General features: G+C 42.6%; 1 protein-coding gene across 3 annotated transcripts in view; it reads left to right on the forward strand.

The window, feature by feature from the left end:
* Window positions 1–2,446: 2,446 nt before the first annotated feature.
* MSRA (methionine sulfoxide reductase A) overlaps window positions 2,447–16,858 on the forward strand; it is a 425,721-nt gene continuing 411,309 nt past the window's right edge. Inside the window, exons 1-2 of one of the 3 annotated variants that reach the window (XM_065587467.1) lie at window positions 2,497–2,673; window positions 13,598–13,802. In XM_065587467.1, coding sequence (XP_065443539.1) covers window positions 13,712–13,802 — 91 coding nt within the window. In that variant the 5' untranslated portion in view covers window positions 2,497–2,673; window positions 13,598–13,711. Of the gene's footprint in view, window positions 2,674–13,597; window positions 13,803–16,858 lie in introns of all 3 variants that reach the window. The other 2 variants (XM_005290656.5, XM_005290654.5) reach the window with 2 other exon arrangements.

A 16,858-nucleotide genomic window follows, 5' to 3' on the forward strand; every position in this document is an offset into this window, starting at 1 on the left:
CCCACAGCAGCACCTGGGCTGATGGGGAGAGGCGGTAGCTCTGGGGCTGCAGGATAGGTGTCCCTCCCCTGGCCCCAACAGGTCCGGGCTGAGGGAGGGCCTCCCCTGCCGCACCTGGGGCCGGGCCAGACTGCCCCTGCGTCCGAGCCACCCTGGCCACGGCAGGTTTGGGGCTGCGGCAGGTCCCCGGGCGCTTGCGCAGCACTAAATAGGCTGCTGTGCAGCTGCGCAGGTTACAGGGAACTTAGGAGGGTATATCTGACCCAGGGCAGGCAGAGCCCGGGGAGGGGAGCATGGTGGGAGGTGTTGGGTATATTCACCCCAGGGCAGGCAGAGCCCAGGAAGAAATGTGTGTGTGGGGGGAATACTCGCCCCAGGACATGCAGAGCTTAAGGAGGGGAGTGTGTGTGTCGGGTGATGGATATACCGGCCCCAGTACAGGCAGAGCCCCGGGAAGAGTGTGTGTGTGTGCTCACACCGCAGCCATGGACAGAGACTTGGAGGGCTCTGTGTGTGTGTGTGCGTGCGCTCACACCCGAGCCGCACAGAGCTGGGGAGCGGGGTGTGTGTGTGGGGTGTTCATACCCCAGACGCAGGAAGAGCTGGGGAGGGGTATGTGTGTGTGTGTGTGGTGCTCACATCCCAGCCGCAGGCAGAGCTGGGAAGGGTTGTGTGTGTGAGGGGGTGTATGTGGGGTGCTCACACCCCAGCCACCGGCACAGCCAGAGAGAGCTGCGTGTGTGTGGGATGCTCACACCCCAGCCGCAGGCAGAGCCGGGGAGGGTGATTGTGTGTTTGTGTTTGCTCACACCCGTCGCGGGCAGAGCTGGGGAGGGGTGTGTGGGATGCTCACACCCCAGCCACAGGCAGAGCCGGGGAGGATTGGGTGTGTGTGGGATGCTCACACCCCAGCCACGGGCAGAGCCAGGAAGGGTTGATTGTGTGTGGGATGCTCACACCCCAACCGGGGGCAGAGCCGGGGAGGGTTGGGTATGTGTGTGTGTGTGCTCACACCCCAGCTGCGGGCAGAGCCGGGGAGAGTTGAGTGTGTGTGTGGGATGCTCACACCCCAGCCGTGGGCAGAGCTGGGGAGGGTTGGGTGTGTGTGTGTGGGATGCTCACACCCAGACGCAGGCAGAGCCGGGGAGGGTTGGGTGTGTGTGTGTGATGCTCGTGTGTGTGGGATGGTCACACCCCAGCCGCGGGCAGAGCCGGGGAGGGTTGGGTGTGTGTGTAGGATGTGTGTGTGCTCACACCCCAGCCGCGGGCCGAGCCGGGAAGGGCTGGGTATGTGTGATGCTCACACCCCAGCCGTGGGCACAGCCGGGGAGGGGTGTGTGTGTGATATGTTCACAGCCCAGCCGCGGGCAGAGCCGCGGAGGGGTGTGTGTGTGTGATGCTCACACCCCAGCCGTGGGCACAGCCGGGGATGGGGGTGTGTCTGTGTGGGGTGCTCACACCACAGCTGCGGGCAGAGCCGGGGAGGGTTGGGGGTGTGTGTCGGTGTGTGAGGCTCACACCCCAGCCGTGGGCACAGCTGGGGAGGGGTGAGTGTGTGTGTGTGATGCTCACACCCCAGCCGGGGCAGAGCCGGGGAGGGTTGGGTGTGTGTGTAGGATGTGTGTGTACTCACACCCCAGCCACGGGCAGAGCCGGGGAGGGTTGGGTGTGTGTGTAGGATGTGTGTGTGCTCACACCCCAGCCGCGGGCCGAGCCGGGAAGGGCTGGGTATGTGTGATGCTCACACCCCAGCCGTGGGCACAGCCGGGGAGGGGTGTGTGTGTGATATGTTCACAGCCCAGCCGCGGGCAGAGCCGCGGAGGGGTGTGTGTGTGTGATGCTCACACCCCAGCCGTGGGCACAGCCGGGGATGGGGGTGTGTCTGTGTGGGGTGCTCACACCACAGTTGCGGGCAGAGCCGGGGAGGGTTGGGGGTGTGTGTCGGTGTGTGAGGCTCACACCCCAGCCGTGGGCACAGCTGGGGAGGGGTGAGTGTGTGTGTGTGATGCTCACACCCCAGCCGGGGCAGAGCCGGGGAGGGTTGGGGGTGTGTGTAGGATGTGTGTGTGCTCACACCCCAGCCGCGGGCAGAGCCGGGGAGGGTTGGGGGTGTGTGTAGGATGTGTGTGTGCTCACACCCCAGCCACGGGCAGAGCCGGGGAGGGTTGGGGGTGTGTGTAGGATGTGTGTGTGCTCACACCCCAGCCGGGGCAGAGCCGGGGAGGGTTGGGGGTGTGTGTAGGATGTGTGTGTGCTCACACCCCAGCCACGGGCAGAGCCGGGGAGGGTTGAGGGTGTGTGTAGGATGTGTGCGATGCTCACACCCCAGGCGGGGCAGAGCCCGGGAGCCGCACACTCTCAGCGCTGCCCCAGCGCGTTTATGGCAGCTGGGCTCTGCGCGCCTCTTGTGCAAGCCACGCAGCCTTCGGCAGGAGGCGGGTCTCTCGCCTACCGCCGCACGCGCCCCTGCCCCCCCCCCCCCCCGGACCAACGGCTAGCGCGCGCCGGCCGACGGCGGGCGGACTCTGACTCTCGCGGGGGTGATGACCGCGGCGCCACGCCGCCTCCTCCGTCCTCTCCTCGGCTCGCCGTTCCGGATGGGAGACTCACTCTCCAGGCTGCCCAGCAGAGCGGAGGCCCTGCCCGGCCGGAGCCAGAGCATCCGGGTGTCAGGTAGGGCGGATCCCGTCCCCGGGCTGATCCCCGCGCTGGTGGGTGAGGCCACTCGCTGAACCCACCCCAGACCGCCTAGATGACGATTTCTGTTGGGGGCGGGGGAGATGTGACTTGAGGAGGAACATGGGCCCTCGCACATGCGCTGCGCCCACTCACCCACCCCTCTCGTCGTCAGCGCAGGCGCAATGTGCTCCTTCTCCCCTGACTTGGGAAGGCATCGGCGCATGCGCACTGACTTCCCCTTATTGCGGGCGTCCTCCTCGCCTTCTTTCGCCGACGGCTCTAGCGCATACGCTTGAACCGCTGTCCCTCCTCCTCCCTTTTTTGTGCAGGGTGAGGGGGCGGCCGCGCTCCCTAGCGCATGCGCAGTTGGAGACCCTGTCCCTGCCTCCCTCAGAGCAGTGGGGGGGAAAGGAGCCGCGAGGGCAGGCGTCGAAGGCCTCCTTGCTTGGCGCATAGGCGGCTTGGTGGTCTCCCTTGGCCGGGGCACGTGGTGTTGTTCCACCTCAGGATACCCTTTGGATGCAGGGAGCCTGTTTGCCCGCCCCTTTATACAGATACACTCAGTGGGACCGCAGAGGGCGAAGGGGGACACAGCCCTAGACAGAGCAGAGGCCACCCCGGGCAGCCACAGCAGCTGCTGTTGAGTGGGCTGTGCTTGTGCCAGTCATGGCCACATAGGGGCGAGAGAGGGGGCTTGTGCTAGATAAGTGAAAGGCAAAAATGTGCAAACTGTGGGCGGCTGATTAGACTCGCGGAGCCAAATCCATCCCTTGTGTGACCCTAACAAAGCGCACGGGGATGAATTTGGGGTCTGACATGCTGGAGCAACGCTAGGGCGTAGATGCCTGCAATGGGAAATGGAAAAAATGTAGATTTTTTTCCCCACTTGGTGAGCTGAGGCATCTGCTTTTCTGCCAATGGTTGCTTGTTGTCTTCTTGTGCTGTAGTCCCAGCCCATCCATTTTCCGTTTGTCAGATTTGTCCACCCTCTCTCACAAACCTAAGAGCAGAGATTTGTCTATGATGCTTGTCTGCACAGTGCCTACTATGATGCGGGGGGCTGTCTTTTCCTTTATTGGGGTTCCTGTGCACTATTGTCACAGAAATAATACATCATAATTGGCTCTCTGTTGGACTGCCACCATTTTGCCACAAAAGCAAACACGTAATTTCTCTCTATCATTTTGGATTTTTTTTAAAATTAGAAAAAGTAATCTTTTTCTCTGCTCCTGGCTGTGCCATAGATCCCTGTATAATTATGACAGACATAGAAGTCTTCTAGCTTGTTTCTTACGCGGTTTTTCCAGGCCCCAGAAAATGGGGATAAATAATATTTACCTGCGCCATTTGACTGCTCTAAATCCTTCATGTTTGTGGAGTGCTTTGATAACTTTGGAAGAAAACAAACATTTTCAATAACTGAAAATATTTTTTACTTTAAAAATTAATTCACAACGAGGGTGTTTCCTTCCTTTCCTTTGTAGGCAAATCAAGTCTGTCCAGCAGAAAAGTTAACAATCTTGGATTAAGCAGTATTGTTTGCTGCATGTCATACTTTTTGGGTAACTGAAAACCTTATTATATTTACTCTCATTATTATTACATATGTATAACATCTAGAGGCCTCAAGGTAGGATCATGATTCCACTGTGCTAAGCATTGTACAAGTGAGTAATAAAAGCATCTGCCCTAGATTTCTCACTGTGAAAATATGACAAAATGGAATGGGGAGGTGGATGAAACCGACAAATGGGAAGGTGGGAAATTGGGTAACAGTAAAACAAGCTGGGAATGGCTGAGCCATTACAAACATTGACTCTATCTCCCCTTGTAAGTATTCTCACACTTATTATCAAACTGTCTGTACTGGGCTAGCTTGATTATCACTTCAAAAGTTTTTTTTTTTTTTTTCTCTTAATTAATTGGCCTCTCAGAGTTGGTAAGACAACTCCCACCTGTTTATGCTCTCTGTATGTGTGTATATATATCTCCTCAATATATGTTCCATTCTATATGCATCCGAAGAAGTGGGCTGTAGTCCACGAAAGCTTATGCTCTAATAAATTTGTTAGTCTCTAAGGTGCCACAAGTACTCCTGTTCTTCTTTTTGCGGATACAGACTAACACGGCTGTTACTCTGAAACCAGTAAAACAAGCATGTTTTTGTATTATAAGCAGTAGTTTCAGCCACTGTCAGATAGCAGTTTGGTATGTATGACAGCAGTGATAAGTCTTAAGGAAGGAGTTGCAGCAGGATTAAATAGCTATATGGATTTTGATGGGGAACAGTGTGGAAGAAAGCATGGATGTGGGAGAAACGTACCAATGGTTGCAATGACCAGCATCTTTGGCAGAGGGAAGGAAGGGGTTGATGGCATGGTAAAATGATAGATTTGATGGGGGGGGTGTGTGTAAATCATGATGTGTCTTAAAAGTGAAGACAAGAAGCTTCTGTTTGAGTTCGTGGCAAAAGGGGAGCCAATGGAAGGATGCAAAGATGGGGCTAATGTGGTTAGAGCAATGCACCATGGAGATGATCCATGAAGTAGAGGGAGGAAAGGTTGCAGCAATCAAAGCCAAAGCATGCAATGGTAATGACCTTGACAAAATATACACTGGGTCAAATTTTGCCCCATTTTACACTCTGTAATCCCACAGGTAGAAGAATTTGGGTCACTTGTGCAAAGTTTATGCTCTTTATACGGGTAAAATAATCTAACCGTCCACTCTAAGCTTTTGTATTCCATGCATCAACTTGGTACCTGCAGAGTGGATAAAAATTGATTTTTTTTTTTTTGGAGAAAAAAAAAAAAGTGGATTTTTAAATTTAAATTGGATTTTGTTGATTTAAATCAGATTTTTTTATTTTGTTATTTCAATTATAATACGTTTTTCTTTTTAAAAATAAATCTGCTTTAAAATGAAGTGTGAATCTAATACAAAATATGATAAGGCCTAAATTTATAATCTTGTGCAATATTTAAATTAAAAAAAATATGCTGACTCTATGAGCCTCTATCAAAAAATCTGAGTTAAAGGCTTCTTTTCTATAAAAAGAAAGATATTTTCCCCCTGATTCTAACTTTTAAGGTCAAGCTTTATAAGTATGGCACAATAGGTCATGTACTGTATTAAGGGCTTGATCCTGTGGGAGACCCAGGGGCTTGCTTCTGGGTGCAAGAGCCTAGCAAAGTCATCACAGGTGTGGGGACCCAGCCTCTGACTTTAGGAGACACCACCATGGATCTCATCAGGACTATCCACTGAGCTCATCTGGGTGGTCTCATACTCCTACTTTATAGCTTCTCCTTATCTGAGTTCTGATTGGCTCATTTCTCAAATTATGAGGACTCCCCGCACTATGCAAACTTACTTTCCGGGGCCCAGTAACTACCAGCCCTTGCTTCTGGATGGTTCTGGAAACTTCAAGTAAATGGCCTTGCTCTGTTTCCTTGCATGTGTACACAGAGCTACAAACAAAAAGAAATCCATTAATTTCTCAATTGCCACTCTCTCTGTCTCTAAACAAATACTGCAGTGCAAAAGGCATGTGGGTTACATGAGCAGAAGTCTTGGATTGTTGTTAGTTCTTTTGTTTTTCTGGGGATAGTGGAGGATGGGACGCGGGAGTAATATAACAAGGGAGCAAGAGCAGAGTGTGCAACCAGAAAGGAGCATGCTGGTGTGAAAGCAGGACACTGTGGGAAGAAGGGATAACATTCTTCAGAGTGCAGCCTCCAGCATTGATTTCAACACCTGGGAGCTGGGGAGGCTGAGGGAAGGGGGCAAATTGCCATGGCTGCAGGTGCTAAAGAATACCCTGTTCAGGAATACTTTCAAGAAATTCCTGTACCCCTGGATAAAAAAAGGAACATGTGCCCAATGTAAACAGTGCAACAAAGAGATGCAAGGCCTGGTTGTTAAAATGAAACAACATTATAAAAAATGTTATTCAGAAGTCAGTGACTTTGAGGATGGTGATGTGAACATGTCTGAACAACCTGGATCAACTGGTTAGTAAACTTATTGTTGAGTGCCTATGATGTTTTACTCTGCTAGTAAGTGATAACTTAGGTTATTGTCATGAATTTGTGTTTTGGGTGGATTACTTAGGAAATTCAAAATGTTTGTATTAAAATTTAATTGGTATGTTTGTGGAAGTATTTATCAACTATATTTTTATTGTTACTGCTGGACTTCTGAAATTATTTTTTATTCAATATAATCAAAGGTCATAGGTGAAAATTTCTGTTTAACAGTAAAGTTTTATTAAGCATTTATGAATATTAACACTTTAATAAGCTGTTTGGTATGTTGCTATAGACATGAGTTTAAGCAAATTCCAGCAGAACTCCATAGATTAAAAGATTGCTTGGTTCATTTATGCAACAAATTCTCCTTTTCATATTGTTTGGAACAAACATCTCATTGACAAGTTCAATCATTATGACCAGGCTGTGCTCCACCTGGCAGAGTAGATATTGCTGTAAGGGTGCTGGATACAGTTTATGAAAAGGAAATTGTACAGTGTGCAAAAAGCATTGACGGGAGAGTTTATTAATCTGAGTCTTGATGCGTGGAGCAATGTACGCAATCTAGTAACGTGCTTGTCTGACAACAGACGATGGGGTTGTCTGTCTTACAGAAACAATTGAATACCCATATACAGTAGAATATTTAAAAGAAGCAGTAGTAAAAGTATAACAGACTGAACAAAAATTCACGTGCATAGCTTTGCCACAGACAATGCTGCAAATGTAGCAAAGATAAGAAGAAATCTAGAAGAAGAGAATGAAGGGAACCTGAAACTTATAACATATGGGTGTAGTGCTCATTTGATGATTCTTTTAGGCAGAGACATAAGTACAACTCCAGGAATAAAGGAAAATGTTGTTGAAATTGCAAAATACTTCCATAACAACCAGTTTGCTTCAGCTGCACTGAAGAGAGCAGGTCCAACACTAGTTCTCTCCTAAGATGTACGGTGGAATTCAGTGGTTGATTCTTGTGAGCTATTTTATTATGAACTGTCCTTTTCTGATGACAGTTTATGAAGATCATTGGGCTAAAGAGAAATGTAGAAAATATGCTGACTATACTGAAACCTGTTTCCATAGTTTAGATAAACTGCAGAGAGATTGCTGCTGCTGTTGAAATTTGGAAAGAACTTCAAGATATTGCAGAAAAAAATACCCAACAAAGTTAAATCGCAGGCAGTAAAGAAGTGGATGGATCAAGCACTTATTCCGCCTCATTTTCTTGCCAATATTCTCAACCCAGAGTATCATGGTAGATGCTTAACTGCTGACGAAGTGACATGACATGGGCATCTAATAATCCCCATCAATCATGCCAACCATAATACATTTCAGGGCTGGAGGTGAACCGTTCAAGCAATATGTGTTTGCTGATGAGGTTTTAAAGAAAGTCACACCATTGAACTGGTGGAATTCACTAGCTAAGCACCTGGAACCAGAGTTTGTTGAAGTGCTAACCAGCTTTTGAGAGCAGTAGCCTCTTCTGCAGGCACAGAATGAAGGAATTAGTCCAAATGAAGAAAATATTCTAAGTTGAGAAATCGATAGGAAGTTGAAAATGCAGGAAAACTTATCTTTTTCTTCCAGTTTATGAATAAAAATGAGGGAGGGGATGAGATCTACTAGTTTTAAAAGTTTGAAGGACAGCCTGAGTAATTTAGGAGACTGTTTCATTTTCAAGAGACTTAGGCGAATAGGAACTTAAGCTCCAGTCACTTTCACTTAGGCATATTTGAAAGACTGACCTGAAATAATCAGCTTAATTCACTGTCTATGGTTAATCCCTTTGTTTAATAAATCATTTAGTTGTGCATGTGAAACATGTTTTGATAAGAGAAGTTTATGTATTCAAAACATGAAAGGTTGTTTTTTTTTAAATAAAAATAAATTTTATGTGGTTATTTTGTGTGTTAATTAAATCCCAATTACTTTACTTACTCAGCTTGACACAAATATGTACAAAAAGTTAATAAATAAGCAATATATCACTCACCTATTTTCTAATATATAAAAATGTACACTTAAGAAGAAGCTGAATATATGCTACCGTATGTAATTAATTAAATAAATGTATATAGTTACAGTGTATCCTTCTAGGTAGCAAAAAGATTTACCATATCTAGTGTAAAGGCTCTATTTTGTTGTAAATCAACATGCTTAATGGTTATATCAACCAAGGAGAATGCACCTTTCTTTTGAAAATAACTGTACCAATGGGAAAGTTGATTAAAATCAGTGCTTTCAAGGCTTTCAAGTTGATTAAAATCAGTGCTTTAAATCCAGGCTTTCCATTTGGTGATTTAAATCAATCCACCCTGGGTACTAGTGTGCTTATTAACAGCATTGACCTACAAGGAACTGTAAAAGTTAAAACAAGGTAAATGCCATTAGAAATTAGGTGCAAATTAAGTTTTAAAATTTAGTATAAAGTTTACTTGGGCCAGATTTCTGTGCATGGAGGTATCTGAGTGTAAAATATGACTGGCAGTTTAAAATGCCTTGTTTTCCATATTTTAAGGCAATCTATTAAGTAGTTGATTTTTCATTGAAAGTTGCATTTCACCAGGTTCTACTGCAAGTTCAGTTGTGTTGGTTTTTTGATGAATAAATTCTGTACATTTTGACAGTCAATGTCTCTTTCTCTCTCCCCATTCACCCACCAGTGGTCTCCCTCCTCATAAATAGGTGAGCATCCACCCCATATTTTCTTCCTCTTTAACTCCTTGGCCCTTCATTATGAGGACTGGATGAGAACTGAACCTGTCTGACATTGTTTTTCTTTTTATCTTAAGGATATTACTAATTTAGGCCCTGATATTGTAAGGTGCTGAAGCTTAGCAACATGCAGGATCAAGACTTTAATCAGTGCAGTATATTAATTTCTCTAAAGTGACTGACAGCCAGATATATAAGGATGTATTTTTTATTGTAAGGTTCTTGTGACAAAATATATTACAAGAGGAATGTACAAATGGTTTTGTTTGCAGAAGTCACCTGAACCTGGAGATAAATATGATGCTTTAATTATGTTCAGCTTGGTTCTGTTTTGTTATAATGTATGCAGAAATCAAAAGAAAGGAGTTCTGCTTCAGATTTCTTTCTCTTTTAAAAACAGCATAGATTGTGGCAGGCTTATGAAATCATCATACTGTAATTGATACCTTATATATTTCGGAAGTTTCTCCTACCTCTTTCATGGGAATCTTTGCAAATTTCTATGAAGTATTGTTTTTTGGTAATCTATTTGCATTTATTTGGACTTTAACAATTTTTCTCAGTCTTGGAACTTGCAGACATTTTGCTTTTTCCCTTCACTACAGTAGAGAAACTGAAATTCATTTTTGAAAATTAGTGCTTTAAGCAATGCTTTTACAATGTGCTAGAGTATAATGTCATGCCCTGTAGCAAAATTAAATATCACTTTCTGCTATCCTCACTAACCAAAGTTTAGTTGTTAAGATCATCTTCAGTTGCTATATTGTATCAAATGTTGATATGAGTAGATTAGAGGTTAACACTTTAATTAACACTATATATACACACACTTACTTACACCCCAATTATAAGTACAGTTAGTGTTAGATTTTGTGAAATGGTATGATGTAGGACTTTTGCTCCATTAGTCTGATCAGTTCAGGTAGGTAATGCTGGAAATAATTTTTAGTTAGTCATTTGTTTGTGGTCTCAGTCCAGGTCCTAGTAGAGAGATTCACATCACAGAAACAATCATCACACTTGGCTCTATATGATATAGGATGCAGGGGCACTACTTCATTGCCAAAAACAACAAGGAGTCTGGTGGCACCTTAAAGACTAACAGATTTATTTGGGCATAAGCTTTCGTGAGTAAAAACCTCACGAAAAGGTTTTTACTCACGAAAGCTTATGCCCAAATAAATCTGTTAGTCTTTAAGGTGCCACCAGACTCCTTAGTCTGTATCTACAAAAACAACAACACGGCTACCCCCTGATACTTGACTTCATTGCCAGTATACCAAGACATTAACGTCAACTTCATTTACCCCTTCCTTTGCGCATGTGCTCAATGGAAGAGTCCTGAGAGGAGCTTCTGGAGAGAAAGAAAGGAGGGGGCTTCCCATTGTGGTGCCAAACATGATGAACCCCAATTTTGGGAAACTTCTGTTACGTATGTTTTTTGTTTTGTCTATGGTAACTTGCTCTGATCTGTTCCTGCTGAAAAATCCTACTGATTTCTGTGGTTTTACTTTTGCTGAGCCATCTAACTAGCTTATGGACATATTTGGCTATCTCACTAGAGAGGCCAAGAATTATATGGACATGGAGACTAAATTGTCTTTGCTTCAGAGACTGTTCATTCTCTACATTTTACTGGATTAAAAATTTAGGATTGAGATATATTAGCTTGATGGTCTGGGGAATCTTACAGGGACACTTGTCTGAATCTGTTCATATATACAGGATTCCAGTCTCTATAGTTTTCAGGCTAGTATCTTTCATGTGCAGCAAATCCATCTTTTAGTAAAGGCAACCACTTTAGTATTTTCCTAACAGAGAGGATGGATGGTGGTGCAGTATTGATTCTATTTGCTATTAAACTATCCAGTAGTAATTTAAAAATATTTGAAAACTTTTTCCTCACTGTCAACATTATCTTCCAGCAACTGAATTTCCCAGTTTGAATCTTAGAGAAGAATGGTGATCCATTGGTTAAGACACTGGACTAGGACTTGAGAGATCTGGGTTTGATTACTGCTTTTCTTCAGATTGCTTGTGTGACCTTGGGGGAAATCACTTAATTTCTCTTTTTTAATCCTCCCACCTGTAAAATGGCATTAAATAATACTTTTTCTCCCATCCTTCGATTGCCGTGTCCATTTAAATAGTAAACTCTTTGGGACAGAGATTGTCTCTTACTATTGCCTGGTCAACACACAAAATTGCACTAGTTTAACTAAATCTGTTTAATATCATGCCATTAGTTAAACTGGTGCATCTTCTTTGTGTAGTCAAGCCTTGTGTATATCTACAACACCTGGTACAAGAGGACTCCGATCTCTAGGCAGTCTCTAGCCAATACTATAATACAGATTAATAACAACAACAAAAATACCCAGGTATGCACACATTGAGCCAAATTCATCCCTAGTGTAACTCCATAGTTCCAGATTCTCTTAGTTACAGCGATGTAAATCTGGAGTAATTCCATTGAAGCCAGTGAACGTACGCTTGATTTATGATGGCGTATTTGAACAGAGAATCTAGCCTTTTGGAACTACGCTGGGGATGAACTGTGTCCACTGAAAGGAAAATAGACCCCATTGTGAGCAGAAGTATGTAGTAACAAGGTATACAATTATAGTTACAGTTCTGATCAGCAACACATTTTGACCCTGTTTTCAAATATTTGAAATAAAATGTTTAAAGGGACACAACTAACTTAAAAATTACAAATTTGTCCAGAAATATTTACCTATTGTTACAAGTAACATATAATTGTTTACAAGTAACAAATATATTGTTCATACATTTCAGTGTATAGTATATAGAGCAGTATAAACAAGTCATTGTCTGTATGAAACTGTAATTTGTAGTGACACTGCTAGTGGTTTTTATGTAGTCTGTTGATGTTCCCCCCCCGGAAGACCTCTGCATACCTCCAGGGGTACGTGTACCCCTGGTTGAGAACTACTGATTTTTATGTTACTTGTATGTTTACTTTGCGGATTTGACATCACTTAGTCTGGGCAGTTTTGCTGCTGCTATATAGTCATTAATTATTTAGTTTTCTATTGTTTCTACATGTCTTTCATGAAGCAACAGCGGGGACAAAAGCATTTAAAAAATCAGGAAAATGTGATTTTCAGACCACAGAAATTGGGAGGGAGACTCATGGATTGGCATAGTACCTGAATTTATTTTTAACTCTTTTTAATATAACCAGATTTAAAGTTGGCTGTCCCTTTATTGCTGTTGCAGCAAGTGTTACATGAATTTAGTGTATCACATGAATTCTCACTGCATTCTAATTATGCTTACAATTAATTTCTCAATCTGATTTGCTAAACTCAGGAGACAATGAAATGTAATTGTTTTTTTTTTTTTTAGAAAGGCTTCAGATCCTGTGGGTATAAGCTTGGACAGGGCTACGGGGAAATTTCCCATGAGGCCCCAAGATTTGGAGGCTCTCCAAGAACTCCACTAAGCAATAGCAGATTATTAACAAAGATCCCACAGATTTGTGGATTGAATTCCTGGCTTGCAGGTCCCTTAGCATCCAGCCCTGGAGAAGTAGTGGGGATTTGGCTTGGGACTAAGGCTGGACATGGTTATTCTCTTTTGCCTCTTCTCCTAGAATTTTGCACCTGTGTTTCAACATAAGTTCCATTGATGTCATTAGTACAGATAGTTGAGTTTTGGGAGCAAATTTATTCCATTTTAATCCAGAAGGAAAAGATACTCATTTTCTTAGATCTGGTTCATTTCATATGGAATTTTTAAAGAAAATATGTTCTTTTAGGAATATCATTCCTCCAATAGCTGGCTAATTTCTATGATACATGTTGATGAAAGTCATTTGAACCTTCATAGCTTGTGAACATGCTGTAAGGTAAATGAATGGTGCAAAAGTAGAACTAAATCTTTTAAAATGTAGTGGCATTTGTTTTGCGCTCTTACCCATTTGTTATAACAGATTTTCGTCTCCCGTTAATCTTTCTTTTACCATCTCACACTATGTAGCTTGTTGATTGCTTGAGTTTGAATAACTTCTTTTTTTGGTGGCAGCTGTAAAAGGTGGTCAGTAGTATTTTATTTGGTTTAATGCTAATATTTAAAGATTGGCAACTTTTGCATTATCTCTTCAACCCCTTTATGTGAAAGAGACTTTTTGTACTTTGTAGATGGTTTCATCAGAGAGCAAGAGAGAGATGCTACAAGTAAGCCTGCAGCTGAAAATGCAGAAAGCCCAATTATCAAATGTGGGTGTCTGACGGGATATCCAAATCCTCTACCTGATGCCTTTTCCAGTTGCCAACACAAAGATTAGTTCAAACTCAACCGATCAGCAAGCTAATATAGTACATATTTTGAGACGGCAAAAAAAAGGTAAATGGGAGAGGGAAATCTGTTATAACAAGTGGTAAAAAACAAAACCAATTCCACTACATTTTAAAAGGTTAGTTCTACTTTTGTGCCATTGATTTACCTTATGCCAGGCTTAGAAGCTATGAAGGTTCAAATGATTTTTAGCAACACGTATCACTAGAAATTAACCAGATATCACGGGAATGATATTCCTAAGAGGACATAATTTTCCTAATATTTTCTTTAACAAAGCCATCCTCATTTCCTTAGACTTAGGTCATTTCATGTCTTTTCCTTCTGCATTAATAGGCAATCAGTTTGCCCCAAAAGATTGCCTATCTGTTTTGAAGTATAAAGGCCAGAACTCTGCTCAGTGCATCTGAGAAGAGAGGAAAGTAAAGATGAGTGTATTTCAGTCCTCAGGGCTGCTTTAATTTACACTGGCTTGTAATGGCATGGGGGCCATTATGCTGGCAGGGAACGCTGGAGCTCAGTGAACTCTGACAATTCCCCTTAAATTTCCAATACTTTCCTTCAAAGTGTGAGAGTATGATGTTGAGCAGGGTATGCTGGCTTTATGACATTTGGAAATTCCTACATGTCAGTGGAATCTCCAGCTGCCCATTTAAGGCAACTTTATTGTTTTGGGTCTTCAAAGGGGCCGTAGTATAGAGCAGGATCTGGCCCATCATTCTTATCTAGTGCGTAAAGATTTATACCATTTTGCTAGTTTGGGGAATGTGTCAACATAGCAATTCTGACAATTTGTTACATTATATAAAAAAGTGAGATTTTTTAATGTAACTGCTGAATCAAATATGAATAAATATAAGGGTTTTTCATAACATCAATAAAATGTGTTAACATAACAATTCTGAGAATTTGCTAAATTATATAAAAAGTAAGATTTTATAATGGAACTGTTGAATGAAATCTGTGAATATATCTGATGGTCTTTCGTAATGTGAGCAATGAAAAGGAAAAGAAAAATGTTTGGTATTTTTTCCTAAGATTGTTTAAAAAAAAAATCGTGTTGAGTATGTGACTAGTATGAAAAAATGAACACACTGATTCAGTATCACCATACTGTAACTTTGCAACCTGTCATGACCCAAATGTAGATGTCAGTGTGAAATTATGCTTCAGAATCAGGCACAGAAGAGAAACAGTAATGAAGGCAGTTTAAGATTTAGTAGGATTAATTTCTTTAGCATTTGATATAGCTTCAGTTTCTTGATTCACGATTTTCATGTAAATAAATTAACTGACATCCCATTTTTATAAGGGATTGTACTAAATATAGGTAAAAAAGAAGGGATATCTCCACAGGAGAGACAATTCAGAGGTATGATGAATAACAAGTTCATAGACTCTGTGTATTGTATTTCTCAAGTTTCAATTTTCCTTTCCAGTTCATCAGAAGAGGGAATTGCTTATCTCTTCACTTTAAAGAATGACCCTCATTTATTGCATTTTGATCCATTGTTTTCTATAAGTTTATTACATTTACATTATACTTTGACCAAGCATTCTGAGATCCAGACCAGAAAGGATGTAAAGTGACATTACATTTTGCTATGGCACCTGATTTTTAGAAATTGTTTAGTATTTGAAAGACGTGACTTCTGAAATTCTTGAATGGTTGCAATGTCTCTTCAGATTATGCATGAAATATTTTCTTTTGAAAATAGTGGTGGCAATAGAAATCTGCATGTCATGCATCCTCTCCCTTTTACATTTTTATGTTTGTCTTATTTTGCTTTTGGCAATTGTATCTAAACATTTAATAACTCTTTTCAGGCCAAAAATGTAACTCTGAAAAATTATTAAAAATTGGACTGACATTGGCAAAAGGAATGACTCTTTAGCCAACTCTTACCTTTCCATTTTAGAAGATCTTGCAGAAGTTATGAAAATCTAATTTTGTGAGAATTTTGCATTTGACGTCTGCAAAAGAGACAAAAACAGGAACAAACAGTCATTGGTAGATCAATAACTTACAGAGTATCTGTTTGCAGAACTGCATAACCAGCTGTCAAAGGCAGCTCCCAAGGTAACACTGCATTGCTGAAAAACTTTCACTTCCTTGTCACCTTTAAATACAGCATACCACAAAGAGCTACGTCATTCATTAGTAAATCCTTGACAAGACCAAACCAAAATAAATGTAAAAAAAAAAAAAAAACCCACCCACCCCTCATTCCAGTCTCTGGAGTTTCATGTAGACTACTTAGCATTCTTCTCACACTCAAATGTGTGCACTGGCATGAAGCAACCCTGCACAAAGCCATACCCCCTCAGGACTGCGGCGGGCCTGATAACTGAGGTAGCTCTCCACAGGGTTTCTCCCTGGCAACAGAATGCAGGTTGCTGGGAAACAGCATTTCTTAAGGAGTAGAAACTTTACCCAATTGGCAGCCTCTTGAATGCAAATAAGGCTTGAAGGAGATTCAGACCGCAGAAACCCTAACTTTATAAAATAAAAAAGAATTCAAAAGGATGTTTATTCAGAGGATTATTTATATATGTTGCTCTGAAGATTTACTCCAAATTGTGGAATAAAGGGGGATAATTATTGCTAGTGAAAGATAAGATTAAATAGCTGCTTGCGACAGTGGTTTTGGAAAGATGTGTATCTAACACGTAAGGGTCAGAAACTTGTATTGATAAACATAACCTGTCAGGATGAGAAGTAAACCCAGGAATTACATTTACACAGGATTTTTTATTTCAAAGGATAATATTTCATATTACTATATAATAGACCTGGGATGAATTTGGTCCATTTTGCTGATGGTTTTAACTCCATTTGGCCTTCAAAGAAATTATAGCGATGAATTTGACCCTACATTTATTTAGGTTAGTCTGTGAGTGTAACAAACTCTCAAAGCAAAAAAATATAGTGGAGAAGCTGATTGTCTCCACTTGCTGTAACTTAAGCCCTGTTGTGCCTAACTTCTGCAGGACATATGGAGCCCAATTATACTTTCAGTTATACCCGTGTAGCTCAATTGACGTTACTGGCATTGTACAAGGGTAGATTAGGTGAGAATCTGGACCATGTTATATAAATCATC

This window comes from Chrysemys picta, chromosome 3 (assembly GCF_011386835.1).
Source record: "Chrysemys picta bellii isolate R12L10 chromosome 3, ASM1138683v2, whole genome shotgun sequence".
In the NCBI taxonomy this organism is placed as follows: domain Eukaryota; kingdom Metazoa; phylum Chordata; order Testudines; family Emydidae; genus Chrysemys; species Chrysemys picta.